At 42.0% G+C, this 14452-nt stretch overlaps 1 protein-coding gene across 1 annotated transcript in view; it reads left to right on the top strand.

Annotated features, from left to right (window-relative positions):
• Positions 1-14452, top strand: part of dhx29 (DEAH (Asp-Glu-Ala-His) box polypeptide 29) — a 113770-nt gene that overhangs the window by 17073 nt on the left and 82245 nt on the right. Inside the window, exons 4-7 of the mRNA XM_067985901.1 lie at positions 150-279; positions 2208-2347; positions 5045-5194; positions 6256-6382. Coding sequence (XP_067842002.1) covers positions 150-279; positions 2208-2347; positions 5045-5194; positions 6256-6382 — 547 coding nt within the window. The remainder of the gene's footprint in view (positions 1-149; positions 280-2207; positions 2348-5044; positions 5195-6255; positions 6383-14452) is intronic.

Raw genomic sequence — 14452 nt, 5'->3', positions numbered from 1 at the left:
TATTCCGACAAGATTATGAAAATTTTCACTTATTACATTTCAAATCTTAAAATTTATTTTGATTTTAATTTAAGTTTTTAATGTTGATTAAAATGCAAGCAATAGTCCTAAGTGTAAGTAGAGTTATTAACTGAGTGTTGTCTGTGCAGGATCTATATGCAGCTTTGCAAGGATTTTCATTTCAGACTGAGGACATTGAAGAAGCCATGAAAAATACCGTTATTTATGGTGGGGACCTTCATGCTGCTTTGGACTGGTTGTGTTTAAATCTTCCTAATGGTAAGTTGTTTGGATAGGAATTTGTTGTCAGAAGCTAATGGATTATCTGTGATAAGAATGAAAAAGTACTTGGATACTACTTATCATTTCTTCTCCAGAAATTACTGGTCCCTCTTCAGGTCTGCCCTTTGAGCGTTTTACCTCTGCTGTCAGTTTTCTTCCATTGTTGGCTGACAAAGTTTCTTCGAAGGACAATTATGGTTCAACACTATTATCTTCTTTATTACTGAGTGGCATACTAATCTGGCTGAATCATTTCAGAATATTGTTGAACCCCAAGTTAATGGTCTACATGCCCTTGAACAATTCTGGTTCTGTATTTCTGTGATCAAGATGTAGGGTATGCAAGTATATTCCAAAATGTACTTTGCGATATAATACCCCTGTGCTTATAAAACAGTATATCATCGGACTTATCATAGAATCATAGAATCATAGAAGTTACAACATGGAAACAGGCCCTTCGGCCCAACATGTCCATGTCGCCCAGTTTATACCACTAAGCTAGTCCCAATTGCCTGCACTTGGCCCATATCCCTCGATACCCATCTTCCCCATGTAACTGTCCAAATGCTTTTTAAAAGACAAAATTGTACCCGCCTCTACTACTGCCTCTGGCAGCTCGTTCCAGACACTCACCACCCTTTGAGTGAAAAAATTGCCCCTCTGGATCCTTTTGTATCTCTCCCCTCTCACCTTAAATCTGTGCCCCCTCGTTATAGACTCCCCTACCTTTGGGAAAAGATTTTGACTATCCACCTTATCTATGCCCCTCATTATTTTATAGACTTCTATAAGATCACCCCTTAACCTCCTACTCTCCAGGGAATAAAGTCCCAGTCTGTCTAACCTCTCCCTGTAAGTCAAACCATCAAGTCCCGGTAGCATCCTAGTAAATCTTTTCTGCACTCTTTCTAGTTTAATAATATCCTTTCTATAATAGGGTGACCAGAACTGTACACAGTACTCCAAGTGTGGCCTCACCAATGCCCTGTACAACTTCAACAAGACATCCCAACTCCTGCATTCAATGTTCTATAGAAGATCTTCTAATATTGTAAAAACAATACCTCTAGGGTGCATTTCTTTGGCCATCACATTATACTTTGTTTCATATTTGCTGTCACACATAATCATAGGCAAAATCCTAGTCAAATTTTCTGTAGGAATGGGAAAGTAGTTTTACTTGACTAAATCAGCAGGACGGCATAACTATTGGAAAGCAAGTCATATAATAAAATGTAAGCAGCCAATAATGAAACTGAAGGTCAGATAAACTAACGTACATTATTCAAATACTTTTCAGTTACAGTGACCAATTCAGTTTTAATTATAAGCCTCTGCATTTCCTCTCTTTATGGTGAAAGAGTAGTCAGTAGGAGCATTTAGTGCTTAGCTATTGTGAGAATTGTGGTTATGTAGACTGTGGGCAAAGAATGACCAACGGCAAAAGTTTGTTAAAGGGAACCATTGTTAGGGATTGGAAATGTAGGAAATACAGCAACTGTGATGGAGAGCTTGTCTTGTTTGGGTAGTCTAATTGTTGCTACTCAGCTAGTGCAATATCAAGACGGTAGACAGGCGATAAGCTTCTAGATTCTGCTGCTCTTTAACTGGATAGTAGGAGGCAAAGAGCACCTTGTGGAGAAGAATGGAGTCTGTGTTCAGCATGTCCCATCAAGGTCTAGCTGAATTCAGGAGCTTTGCATGTGATGAACTGTGAATGTAAACTTACATCCTAACGCTGTGGCACAGCATGTGTTCTACCAAGGTGCCTTATCAGTTATATTCGGTAGAAATCACACAATTTTCCATGAATAATGAAAGAAATGAGGGTTGATTAATTATAGTAATTTAAATTGGAATAATTTCTAATTGATTTAGAATAGAAATTAATTTAGAATAACTTGTAATATTTCTTATTGAAGATTCGTTGCCTGATGGATTCAGTCAGAAACTGCAGGAGGAAGAGACTAAGACTAAGCCCAAATTTCAGATGCCTATAGAACCTGCAACAAAATATGAATTGTCTGAGGGCAAAAACAGTGACCAGAAGCCTCAGGTCAAGGTAAAAATATTAAGGTTTTGTCTGGCTTAATTTCGTTAGCAAAAGGGAAAAAAAATGGAAATGTGCCTGGTGATGATTCAGGTTGCCTTTTTTCCCCACCCCCCTCCAACCCAAAATCTCAGCTGTTGTTTTGTGCACACTTCAAAGTGGAGAATTCCAGGGAGTGATTTTAATGCATTATTAATCCATGCTATTTCCTTATTGCAGTTTTCGAAAAAGGTAAGGGCCAATTCATCACAGCTGAATATGTGGTGTGTGTATTTATTTTTATATCATGTGGTAAACCATGTTAAAGGAGCTACATGATTTCTCGGGCACTGATAACAGTATTCAGACTTAGTATGGAGATAGACTGTCTTGTCCATTTGGTTGCCTGACCTGTCCATCTCTTGAGGCATTTTTGCTTTTATTGGCTAATACTTCAGTTAAACTGCAACTGAGGGATGATGCTACTGCATCTAAGGTAGCTGAGATTGATATGTTGGTCTATGCCAAAATAAAGAAATGTTGAAATCTTTTGATGGGTTAGATTGATAGTACTGTTTTGGACTGTTCAAGTTAACTAAGTGTACTTGGCGATCCTTTCAAAATAGCCAGCGGAAAAACTGCTTGGATGCATGCCAGGTGGTGTGGTCAGACAGGCCGACTGTTGCTTTGGTGAGTGCTTTCAAGTTGTTAAGAGTTTAATGAATCCTTGTGACAACAATGCATGTTATTAGCAAGACTGTTGGTTTTACTGAGTCAGATTTGGTCTCCACCAGCCATCACAAATGATCTGGGAAAGATAAATGCATGATCTGTCGAAGAAAATGAGAGGTTTTGTGTGAGAGGCAGAACTGTCGCAGGAAAGCGTCCCTTGTGAGGCTAACTAATGGCTTGGTTTGTGCAGCTTGTCAAGATTTTCAAGTTTTAACTCTTCGTAAGCTATTCATTCTAGCAGATCTGTTGTGGCATTGCTCACGGTGAGTTGGAAGTTTTATAAGAAGAGGGGCGTTGCTCCAACTCGTATTACTAGGGGCACTGACTTATCGGCATTGGGGGCAGCCCAGGGATCTGGTAGCACTGGGAAGGGGCCATGGGGTCTGCAGTATTGGGATAGAGTCTCATGGTCTAGTAGTAGTTTGATGGGGGTCCTCGAGTCTAGGAACACTGAGTGGGTCCTGGATTCTGGGGACATTAGAGAGGGAGGTTTAGGGGTTGGCCTCTGGGATCATTGGGAGAAGGGTCCTGGGATTGATCTGGGGCAAGTGGCGGAGGTGCTCTGGAATTTTGAGAGCACCGGGGGTGGGGGGGGGTGGTTCTGAAATCAGGGAGCATTGGGAGAGGATTCCTGGTTCTGGGAGTGAAAAGGTGGGATCTGTAAAGGGGGTGGTCTTAGAATTCAGTAGAACTGGGGAGAGGGTTTTGGGAGGAAGCTTTGAAACGGGTGCTGGGGGAGGCTCTGGCAGTAATGTGGGATGCTGGGATCTGGCAGTATGGCAGGTGGCAGCAGGATTGAGAAACATTATGGGGGAGAGGGCCCAGGAAAGTGGAACCCAAACTCTGTTTCTCCCCAAAAAATAAAAATTTCTGTAATCCTTAAAAATGGTTCAGAAGAGAATTTTTTAAACTGAATTTTTAACAATAATAGAGGCAAGTGATGTAAAGAAGTCCACCTTGGTCTTACTGTATTCTTTTCTAATCGTCAATTTAAAAAAACTCACCTGCTCTAAAAACAGATGTTTGTCTGTGAGCAGTTCACAAGAAAGAAACATCATTTGTTCATATCAAACTTGCCTGGACTAAAGCCTCAAAAATTTACACTTCAGTATCTTTCCAAATCTTTTGGAAAAAGCAAAGAAACTATCAAATTCTCATAGAATGACTGGACGTCATGCTGTTGTCCCAGTTGTATGGTAGAAATTCTGTAAACAACATATGCTCTGAATGTACAGATGTGGTTGACAGTTCTGTTCAACTGTTAAGAGATGAAAATATTAGTCGAAACCCAGGCTATTGAGGCAGGCTGAAAAGCCTTAAAGTAAAAACTTTAACTAAGTTACTAAGAGACACAGACAATTCTGTGAGCAAATTTAGTCATGTTATTGTCGAATATATAACTTTTTTAAAAAAAACATTTTGTTATTCAGTTGGTCCATGGTGGAGAAAAGTTGACCTGTTGAGATTAGGTTTTGCCTTGACAAATGTTTAAACATGAATTTCCATTATAAATGTTTACATATTTAGTGTCAGTGTTAAATGTTAACACAAAGTCTCTTGAAAATTGTGTTACGGAGTAAGGCTTGTGGACAGGAAGTGTCATATGCAAGAATTTTAATAAACACATAGATATGCAAAGTAAACGTTGCCTCTACTGTCAACAGTTTGTAAATATAGAGCAAGGAAATTGCAATCCTTCAAACATAACAAGTCGTTTCTCTAAATACATGGCAAATACTTCAAATATAATCAGTACTAAATATTAGCAAAAAACTGCAAACAATGCAGCTTTTAATTGTTATTCATTACAGTTGTGTCCTAAATGTGCAAAACATCATTGGGATAAGTTAACTTTGTATTGAATATAAAGTGTGATACGTAACTATTTATACAGTTAGAGACAAATGTCTGATTCCTAAATTTTTTTTGTAAAAGACAAAAGTTGACATGTTTTTGACATTGGTAAGGATTTGAGTTGCAACATTCTCTTGCTGATAGGCAGCCGAAAGTCAAAGCACACAAGTTAGCATGAAGGAATGGATTTTGCGATATGCTGAAAAAGCAAGTGATGATGATGATGACGATGACGATGATCAGGATAATGAAGTACCTGAAAAGAACTCTGAAAAGGAAGAACGCTTTGATCCAGTGAGTATGAAAATCATTTTAAACAGAGTGAAGAAAGCAAAATTGGTAGAGTGTACCTGTGGCTGAAAAATAACTTCCGTTTGCGTAGAACATGAAATTCTTTATGTGAAGTATGATTTCCTGTTTCTTCCACAGTACTCTATACTGTTAAGCTATTACAAGCAAACTTACATTACAATGACAGTTGCAAGCTATGAAAATCTGAAGTATATTTTAAAGCAGAAAAAAGTAAATCAAATATTTAGTGAAATGTTGTGAATAATTTACTAAACCTTAAAAAATCTTGACAAGTTCTGGCAAATAGTCTGGTCATAGATTAGCTATCAAAACAAATCGGTAAAATGTATTTAGTAAATGTATATACTGTAGGGAAGTACACCATGGAGCACTTATGGTTCAGTCCTGCTGAGACCTTGAATCTCTCCTTTCTAAATTGCAATTTATCTGTGTTGAATAATAGAGGTTGTAATATTAAACATAAGGGAGTTGTCTTGTGATTATCTTCAGGGGTTGGATCTTGATCATCGAACTGCCAGTGTTTTTTCTTTCTCCATTTTGTTCCCTCTTTTGAAGATATTGACCCCTTGCTGGGTTACAGTTCTGTAGATCCCAAGTATCCGGTATCTCACGCAATGCCATTTTTGATGTGAGCTTCAAGTGAGTATCAGCAGGCTATTTGACCATAGGGAACATCAAAGTTGAGCCTGATACTGCCTTAATGAACAGTTTATTTTTTACTCTCCCTAACCTGGGGGCACTGAGCCCAATTGTAGTGGCCCTAATGCTGTGCTGGCTGAAATCATTTAATTCAGTACAAGCAAGGAAATCAATTTCCTGTGGTTGTCACCTCCCTCTGGAGAATGAATACATTTCAGAGAGATTTTGTCATGGTCAGTTGGAAGGGTTGGGCCTTGTGCCATTTTTTCTTTCTTACCATAATTTCCTTACTCCCCATAACTGCAAATGTTTAGCATAAAATATTACAGTTACTAGCATAGGACAGCAAGGTTAAGATCTTTTGATGGCAATTCAACTGGATTTTCACTTATTTTATTGAACAGAATGATCTTTTCTTGGAACTGACAGCAAAACTACTTGATACCAAAGAGCGGGCACTGTCCTTTAAGCAGAATAATAACAAACAAGCTCACAGAGAAGCAGGCGATAGAATAAAGATGCTCCAACAGGGTAAGGACATAGTTCCTCAGTTTCACTGATGCTATAATATTTAGGATTTTTTGAAAGTGGTTTTAAAAATTAATTGTTATGACATTAAAGTGATCGTGGACTGGGAGGGCAGGAATGAGGATAATATTCTACCAGATTTTGTTTTCTGATCACTTCTGGTCCTTGCATCGAAGATGGTGTACATCTTGAAATGGTAAAAGTGAAATCATAAGATTTCACATGATGAGGCCTGGCAATGTTGGCAATTGAAATGTGATGGCCCTGGTGATTATTAAGCCTGATTCAGAATACCGATGGACCTGCTGGCACTCTTTTTTTCCAAGGGAATACTATGGCTAGGTGAGCTAGATGGACCGCAGGTCTTCTCCATATAAAATATATCAAACAAACTTAAATACAATAACAGTTGCACATCTATAAAATGAAGTACATTTAAAGCAGGGAAAGGTAAATCAAACATTTAGTGAAATGTTGTGAATAATTTACTAAACCGTAAAAATTTTGATCAGTTCTGACAAATAATCTGGTCATAGATTAGCTGTGAAACCAAATTAGTCAAAAATATTTAGTAAACATAACGTCCCGTAGGACACTTGTGGTTCAGTCCTTCTGAGACCATGGATATCTCCTCTCCAAAATGCCATTTATCTGAGTTGAATAAAATAAAGTGTGTGTGTGTGTGTCTTTGTCTTTTTTAAAGCAAGGTCCTGTCTGCTAGTTCAGGTGGATGTTAAAGATCCCATAGTATTATTTAAACAATAGGGAGTTTTCTTGGTGCCCTGGCCAACATTCTTCCTTCAACTAACACCACCAAACATAGATTAATTGGTCATACATCTCACTGCTGGTAGGACCCTGCTGTGTGTTCCAAGGCTGCCATGTTTGCCTACTTAACTGTGATTGCACTTAAAAGCAATTCTTTGCCTATGCACCTAACCCCTAACCCTATGAAGTGCATTGTTTTTGTGAGATGTTAAAGAGCTGTATAAATGCAATTTCTTTCTTTATGTACCTAAGAAAAACAACTGTAAGCTTAAAAACAAGTCTTCAAAATTGGAAAAAAATAATCCATTGAAATAGGAACAACAACTTGCATTTATATAGCGCCTTTAACGTAGTAAAACGTCCCAAGGCGCTTCACAGGAGCGTTATCAAAGAAAATTTGACACCGAGTCACACAAAGAGAGACGAGGATAGGTGACCAAAAGCTTAGTCAAGGAGGTGGGTTTTAAGGAGCGTCTTAAAGGAGAAGAGAGAGGCGGAGAGGTGTAGGGAGGGAATTCAAAGCTTAGGGCCTAGGCAGCTGAAGGCATGGCTGCCAATGGTGGAGTGATAAAAATCGGGGATGTGCAAGAGACCAGAATTGGAGGAGTGCAGAGATCTTGGAGGATTGTGCAGCTGGAGGAGGTTATAGAGATAGGGAGGGGTGAGGCCAAGGAGGGATTTGAAAACAAGAATGATAATTTTAAAATTGAGGCGCTGCTGTACCGGGAGCAAATGTAGGTCAGCAAGCACAGGGGTGATGAAAGAACGGGACTTGGAGCGAGTTAGGATACTGGCAGCAAAGTTTTGGATGTGCTCAAGTTTACAGAGGGTGCAAGGTGGGAGGCTGGCCAGGAGAGCATTGGAATAGTTGAGTCTATAGATAACAAAGGCATTGGATGAGGGTTTCAACAGCAAATGAGCTGAGATAGGAGTGGATATAGGACGTGGAAGTAGGCGGCCTGGGTGATGGAGAGGATTATGGGGTTGGAAGCTCATCTCAGGGTCAAATCGGACGCCAAGGTTGCGAACTGTCTGGTTCAGCCTCTGACAGTGGCCAGGGAAAGGGATGGAGTTGGTGGCTAGGTAACGGAGTCTGTGGCGGGGACCGAAGACAATGGCTTCGTTCTTCCCAATATTTAATTGGAGGAAATTTCTGCTCATCCAATACTGGATGTCGAACAAGCAGTGTGACAAATCAAAGGCAGTGGAGGGATCGAGAGAGGAGTCAACAAAAGAAAAACAGCTGCACAAAGCCTTCAGGGCAGAGAATTCTAAGAAGGAGTAGTTAATGAGGAAGTTAGAGGCCCTATAGGTAAATTTACATTGAAATTACAACGTGGGAATAGGCCTTTCGGCTCAACTAGTCCATTTTGGTGATTATCCTCCGTTTGAGCAGCAGTCCTGATCCCATGTGTCTGCCCAGTTCCCACATCTCTTTATTACTCTTTGCTTCAACCACCCATGTAATCTATTGGTAAATGTTGGCATGGCCTGTTCTTTAATCACAAACTCTGGTAGTGCATTCCACAGCTTTGCAACCCTCTGTGTCAAAAAAAACCTCCTTACTTTCTGTCGTACATCTCTTGCATTTAATCTTGTATCTAAGTGCCCTTGCTCCAGACCCCTCAACCACTTGGAGCAATCTGTTTCTATTTACTCTGTAACATCCCTTCATAATTTTAAATACCTCTATTAAATTACTCTGTAATCTCCTCTGTTCCAGCGGAAACAGTCTCATTTAAATAAGTAGTTGAAATACTAAATGAATATTTCTAGAAATATTCTCAGCAAAGTATAATGACTTGTGATGCAATTTCTGTTATGCACCTGGCGTTTTGGAGGACTTTGAAGACGGTGTGGCCAAAGTAGTTGATAAGTTAGGAATACTTGAGACTAATCCTTGGGCCTGATGGTATATATCCTAATGTACTGTAGGAGACCAGGGAGAAAAATTGTGCAGCCAAAACTTTGCTGGCCATATCCTAACTTGCTCCAACCCCTATTCACCCATTCCGCCCCCCCGCCCCCTGCTCGTTGATCTACATTGGCTTCCGGTCTGGCAACATCTCAGTAACAGGTAAAATATTGGAATCTATTCTAAGAATAACCTAGACGCACATCTATACAGCAACGACTTACCGCGGCTTTTAAAACTTAGTTCAGACCTGGTATATTTAAGTGTACTTGTTTTGTGGTGATATTAGTTAGTTTCCAGCTGGGCAGAAAGAGCAAGTTGGTGCTGGTCCGTTGATTCTGTGATTTCAGCCAGCGATATCCCTTTAACACGAACCTGTCAGTTTGCCAGTGAACCAGGAAGAGCAAGTTCTGGATCTCCGCGTTTGACTGCGCATGTGTGGACACAGAACTTGCTCTTTCATTTGGCCACTAACAGTGGTGAGCGTTGTTGAGCTCACCATTCTTTTTAAAGCAATTTCCGGCCCAATATTATAAGCCATACTTTGTTTCTGTAACCCATAGTTAATGGGCCAGATCTTGCTGGAAAAATAACGACTTGTTAACGACGCACACTGTTACTAATGTGCAAATCGGCCATCAAGTTCAGGGGATTAAGAGATATGTGTGAGTTGCGAATTTTCAGAACTTGCTGGTTGATTTACACCGCTCTGCTGTTTGCTTTGCACGAATGGCATCTTACCCTTAGCCTCCCTGTTATTTTTAAGCACTTGCTGGATTGCATATTAATTGACCATTAAACTTTTTTTTATTCGTTCATGGGATGTGGGCGTCGCTGGCGAGGCGAGCATTTATTGCCCATCCCTAATTGCCCTTGAGAAGGTGGTGGTGAGCTGCCTTCTTGAACCGTTGTAGTCCGTGTGGTGACGGTTCTCCCACAGTGCTGTTAGGAAGGGAGTTCCAGGATTTTGACCCGGCGACGATGAAGGAACGGCGATATATTTCCAAGTCGGGATGGTGTGTGACTTGGAGGGAAATGTGCAGGTGGTGGTATTCCCATGTGCCTGCTGCTCTTGTCCTTCTAGGTGGTAGAGGTCGCGGGTTTGGGAGGTGCTGTCGAAGAAGCCTTGGCGCGTTGCTGCAGCGCATCCTGTGGATGGTACACACTGCAGCCACTGTGCGTCAGTGGTGAAGGGAGTGAATGTTTAGGGTGGTGGATGGGGTGCCAATCAAGTGGGCTGCTTTGTCCTAGATGGTGTCGAGCTTCTTAAGTATTGTTGGAGCTGCACTCATCCAAGTAAGTGGAGATTATTCCATCACACTCCTGACTTGTGCCTTGTAGATGGTGGAAAGGCTTTGGGGAGTCAGGAGGTGAGTCACTCGCCGCAGAATACCCAGCCCCTGACCTGCTGTTCTAGCCACAGTATTTATGTGGCTGGTCCAGTTAAGTTTCTGGTCAATGGTGACCCCCAGGATGTTGATGGTGGGGGATTCGGTGATGGTAATGCCGTTGAATGTCAAGGGGAGGTGGTTAGACTCTCTCTTGTTGGAGATGGTCATTGCCTGGCACTTGTCTGGCGCGAATGTTACTTGCCAGTTATCAGCCCAAGCCTGGATGTTGTCCAGGTCGTGCTGCATGCGTGAACGGACTGCTTCATTATCTGAGGGGTTGCGAATGGAACTGAACACTGTGCAATCATCAGCGAACCTCCCCATTTCTGACCTTATGATGGAGGGAAGGTCATTGATGAAGCAGCTGAAGATGGTTGGGCCAAGGACACTGCCCTGAGGAACTCCTGCAGCAATGTCTTGGGGCTGAAATGATTGGCCCCCAACAATCACTACCATCTTCCTTTGTGCTAGGTATGACTCCAGCTACTGGAGAGTTTTCCCCCTGATTCCCATTGACATCAATTTTACTAGGGCTCCTTGGTGCCACACTCTGTCAAATGCTGCCTTGATGTCAAGGGCAGTTACTCTCCCCTCACCTCTGGAATTCAGCTCTTTTGTCCATGTTTGGACGAAGGCTGTAATTAGGTCTGGAGCCGAGTGGTCCTGGCGAACCCAAACTGAGCATCGGTGAGCAGGTTATTGGTGAGTAAGTGCCGCTTGATAGCACTGTTGACGACACCTTCCATCACTTTGCTGATGATTGAGAGTAGACTGATGGGGCTGTAATTGGCCGGATTAGATTTGTCCTGCTTTTTGTGGACAGGACATACCTGGGCAATTTTCCACATTGTCTGTTCGATGCCAGTGTTGTAGCTGTACAGGAACAGCTTGGCTAGAGGCGCAGCTAGTTCTGGAGCACAAGACTTCAGCACTACAGCTGGGATGTTGTCGGGGCCCATAGCCTTTGTTGTATCCAGTGCACTCACCCGTTTCATGATGTCACGTGGAGTGATTCGGATTGGCTGAAGACTGGCTTCTGTGATGGTGGGGCTATTGGGAGGAGGCCAAGATGGATCATCCACTCGGCACTTCAGGCTGAAGATGGTTGCAAACGCTTCAGACTTGTCTTTTGCACTCACTTGCTGGGCTCTGCCATTATTGAGGATGGGGATGTTTACAGAGCCTTCTCCTTCCGTTAGTTGTTTAATTGTCCACCACCATTCACGACTGGATGTGGCAGGCCTACAGAGCTTTGATCTGATCCGTTGGTTGTGGAATCGCTTAGCTCTGTCTATAGCATGTTGGTTCCGCTGATTAGCATGCATGTAGTCGTGAGTTGTAGGGGTACGGTAGCATAGTGGTTATGTTACTGGACTAGTAATCCAGAGTCATGAGTTCAAATCCCGCCACGGCAGCTGGGGAATTTAAATTCAATTAATTAAATAAAATCTGGAATTTAAATACTAGTATCAGTAATGGTGGCCATAAAACTACCGTATTGTCGTAAAAACCCAGCTGGTTCACCAATGTCCTTTTAGGGAAGGAAACCTGCTGTCCTTACCCGGTCTGGCCTATATGTGGTTGATTCTTAATTGCCCTCTGAAATGGCCTAGCAAGCCACTCAGTTGTAAAATCTCGCTGAAGAAAGTCATAATAAGAATAAAACCGGACGGACCACCTGGCACCGGACATGACAAAGGCAAACCAAGCCCAGTCGACCCTGCAAAGTCCTCCTCACTAACATCTGGGGACTTGTGCCAAAATTGGGAGAGCTGTCCCACAGACTAGTCAAGCAACAGCCTGACATAGCCATACTCACAGAATCATACCTTTCAGCCAATGTCCCAGACTCTTCCATCACCATCCCTGGGTGTGTCCTGTCCCACTGGCAGGACAGACCGACCAGAGGTGGCGGTACAGCGATATACAGTCAGGAGGGAGTGGCCCTGGGAGTCCTCAACATTGACTCTGGACCCCATGGCATCAGGTCAAACATGGGCAAGGAAACCTCCTCCTGATTACCACGTGCCGCCCTCCCTCAGCTGATGAATCAGTCCTCCTCTATGTTGAGCACCACTTGAAGGAAGCACTGAGGGTAGCAAGGGCACAGAATGTACTCTGGTTGGGGGACTTCAATGCCCATCACCGAGAGTGACTCGGTAGCACCACTACTGACCAAGCTGGCCGAGTCCTGAAGGACATAGCTGCTAGACTGGGCCTGCGGCAGGTGGTGAGTGAACCAACACGAGGGAAAAACTTACTTGACCTCGTCCTCCCCAATCTACCTGTCACAAATGCATTCTGTCCATGACAGTATTGGTCGGAGTGACCACCTCACAGTCCTCGTGGAGATGCAGTCCAGTCTTCGCACTGAGGATACCATCCAACGTGTTCTGTGGCACTACCACCGTGCTAAATGGGATAGATTGAGAACAGATTTAGCAGCTCAAAACTGGGCATCCATGAGGCACTGTGGGCCATCAGCAGCAGCAGAATTGTATTCCAGCACAATGTGTAACCTCATGGCCCGGCATATTCCTCACTCTACCATTACCAACAAGCCAGGGGATCAACCCTGGTTCAATGAGGAGTGTAGAAGAGCATGCATGACAGGAGCAGCACCAGGTGTACCTAAAAAAAAAATTAAACTTGCTACAGAAATTTAAGTCTGGTAATTAACAGCGTAAGTATCTTTTTAATGACCTGATAATTGTTAATGCAGTGCCAATCAACCTCTCTGGCCCAGAAATTGAATAATTTAAGCTGCGGAATCTCATTCCTTCTGGTGGTATATTGTTGTTAGAGATTAAAAAATGTCAAATTTTAAAATCTTTTTCTTATTTTTCCTCTTTTTTTCTCTCTCTCTCTTAATCCAATCTTTTTTTCCCCCTTACTGTACCTGATTTGACTCTAATGCACCCTCCTTCTCAGTTGTTTCTCGATCCTTAAATCTCATTGGTTAAGGAGATACACGGTTGGTCCCACCATTCACTGAGGTCCCAGATGCCCCATTGTCCTCGCCACTCCGTTATCAGCTCGCACTTATCGCAAATTACGGCGCAAAAATATTTTGAGCTGAAGGGTGCAGAAAAAAAGTCCAACTAATGGGGCAAGCCCGAGCCCCACTCTAGCAAGATCCGGCCCAATGTTTAATCATGCATCATCAGGACAAAGTGCACAGCCAGACTTGGGTCTACATTGAATGCCGAAATCTAAAAGTGAACAATGAAGCACCTCAGAGTGAGGATGTAAGCAGACAGTAATAGCCACGGGAACTCTCCATGACAGGGAAAACCAGTCTTTTCCTAAATATAAATATTTCAAATTATTACCTCCTTGGGTTGTAAGGCTGAACAATACTCAGAAATAAGAAAATAACCCATCCCCTCCTGACCCTGTGACATTACCAGATTACATTTTTATCCAGAACTTGACAGAATAGAGGGTGCAGACATTGGCATTGTGATCTTTTCCAATCACAAGAACTCGAAGTCCAAGGGCACAATACAACAGATTTGGACTTTGGTTTTGGGGTTGAAGTTGGTGAACTTTTGCCTCTTGCAGATTATGGGGCTGATTTTGAACACACAGTAATGTCCTCCGGCTTTGACTGCATTCATATATATATATATAAAAAGCCGTGTCCCTAAATTGTGTAAATAATTGTGGGATGTCTTTTAGTTTAACTGTACCTCTTTTAGTCTCTTGCTTTGTGTTCTTGAATTTTAGTGATTTTTCAAATAAATTCTGATCTGAATTTATCTGGGTTTTTTAGGGTCAAGTCTTTACCCCTTAATTTTCTCCATTTTTTTGATGCTTAAAGTAGAACCTGGATTTTTTTAATGGGTAACAAAAACTGACTTTTGGTGAGCCTTATGGGTACAGAAATCCACTAAGATTGTTGTATTTGCTGACAGCACACAGAGGGGCAGCAGTAGAGACAGAGGATGCAACAAAAGATTTAGATTGTTTATGTAATTAGGTATTGAAAAAGAAATT

This window comes from Heptranchias perlo, chromosome 1 (genome assembly GCF_035084215.1).
Source record: "Heptranchias perlo isolate sHepPer1 chromosome 1, sHepPer1.hap1, whole genome shotgun sequence".
NCBI classification, from domain to species: domain Eukaryota; kingdom Metazoa; phylum Chordata; class Chondrichthyes; order Hexanchiformes; family Hexanchidae; genus Heptranchias; species Heptranchias perlo.
Note: the sequence above shows the minus strand (reverse complement) of the source record. Positions and strands in the feature narration are given on the sequence as shown.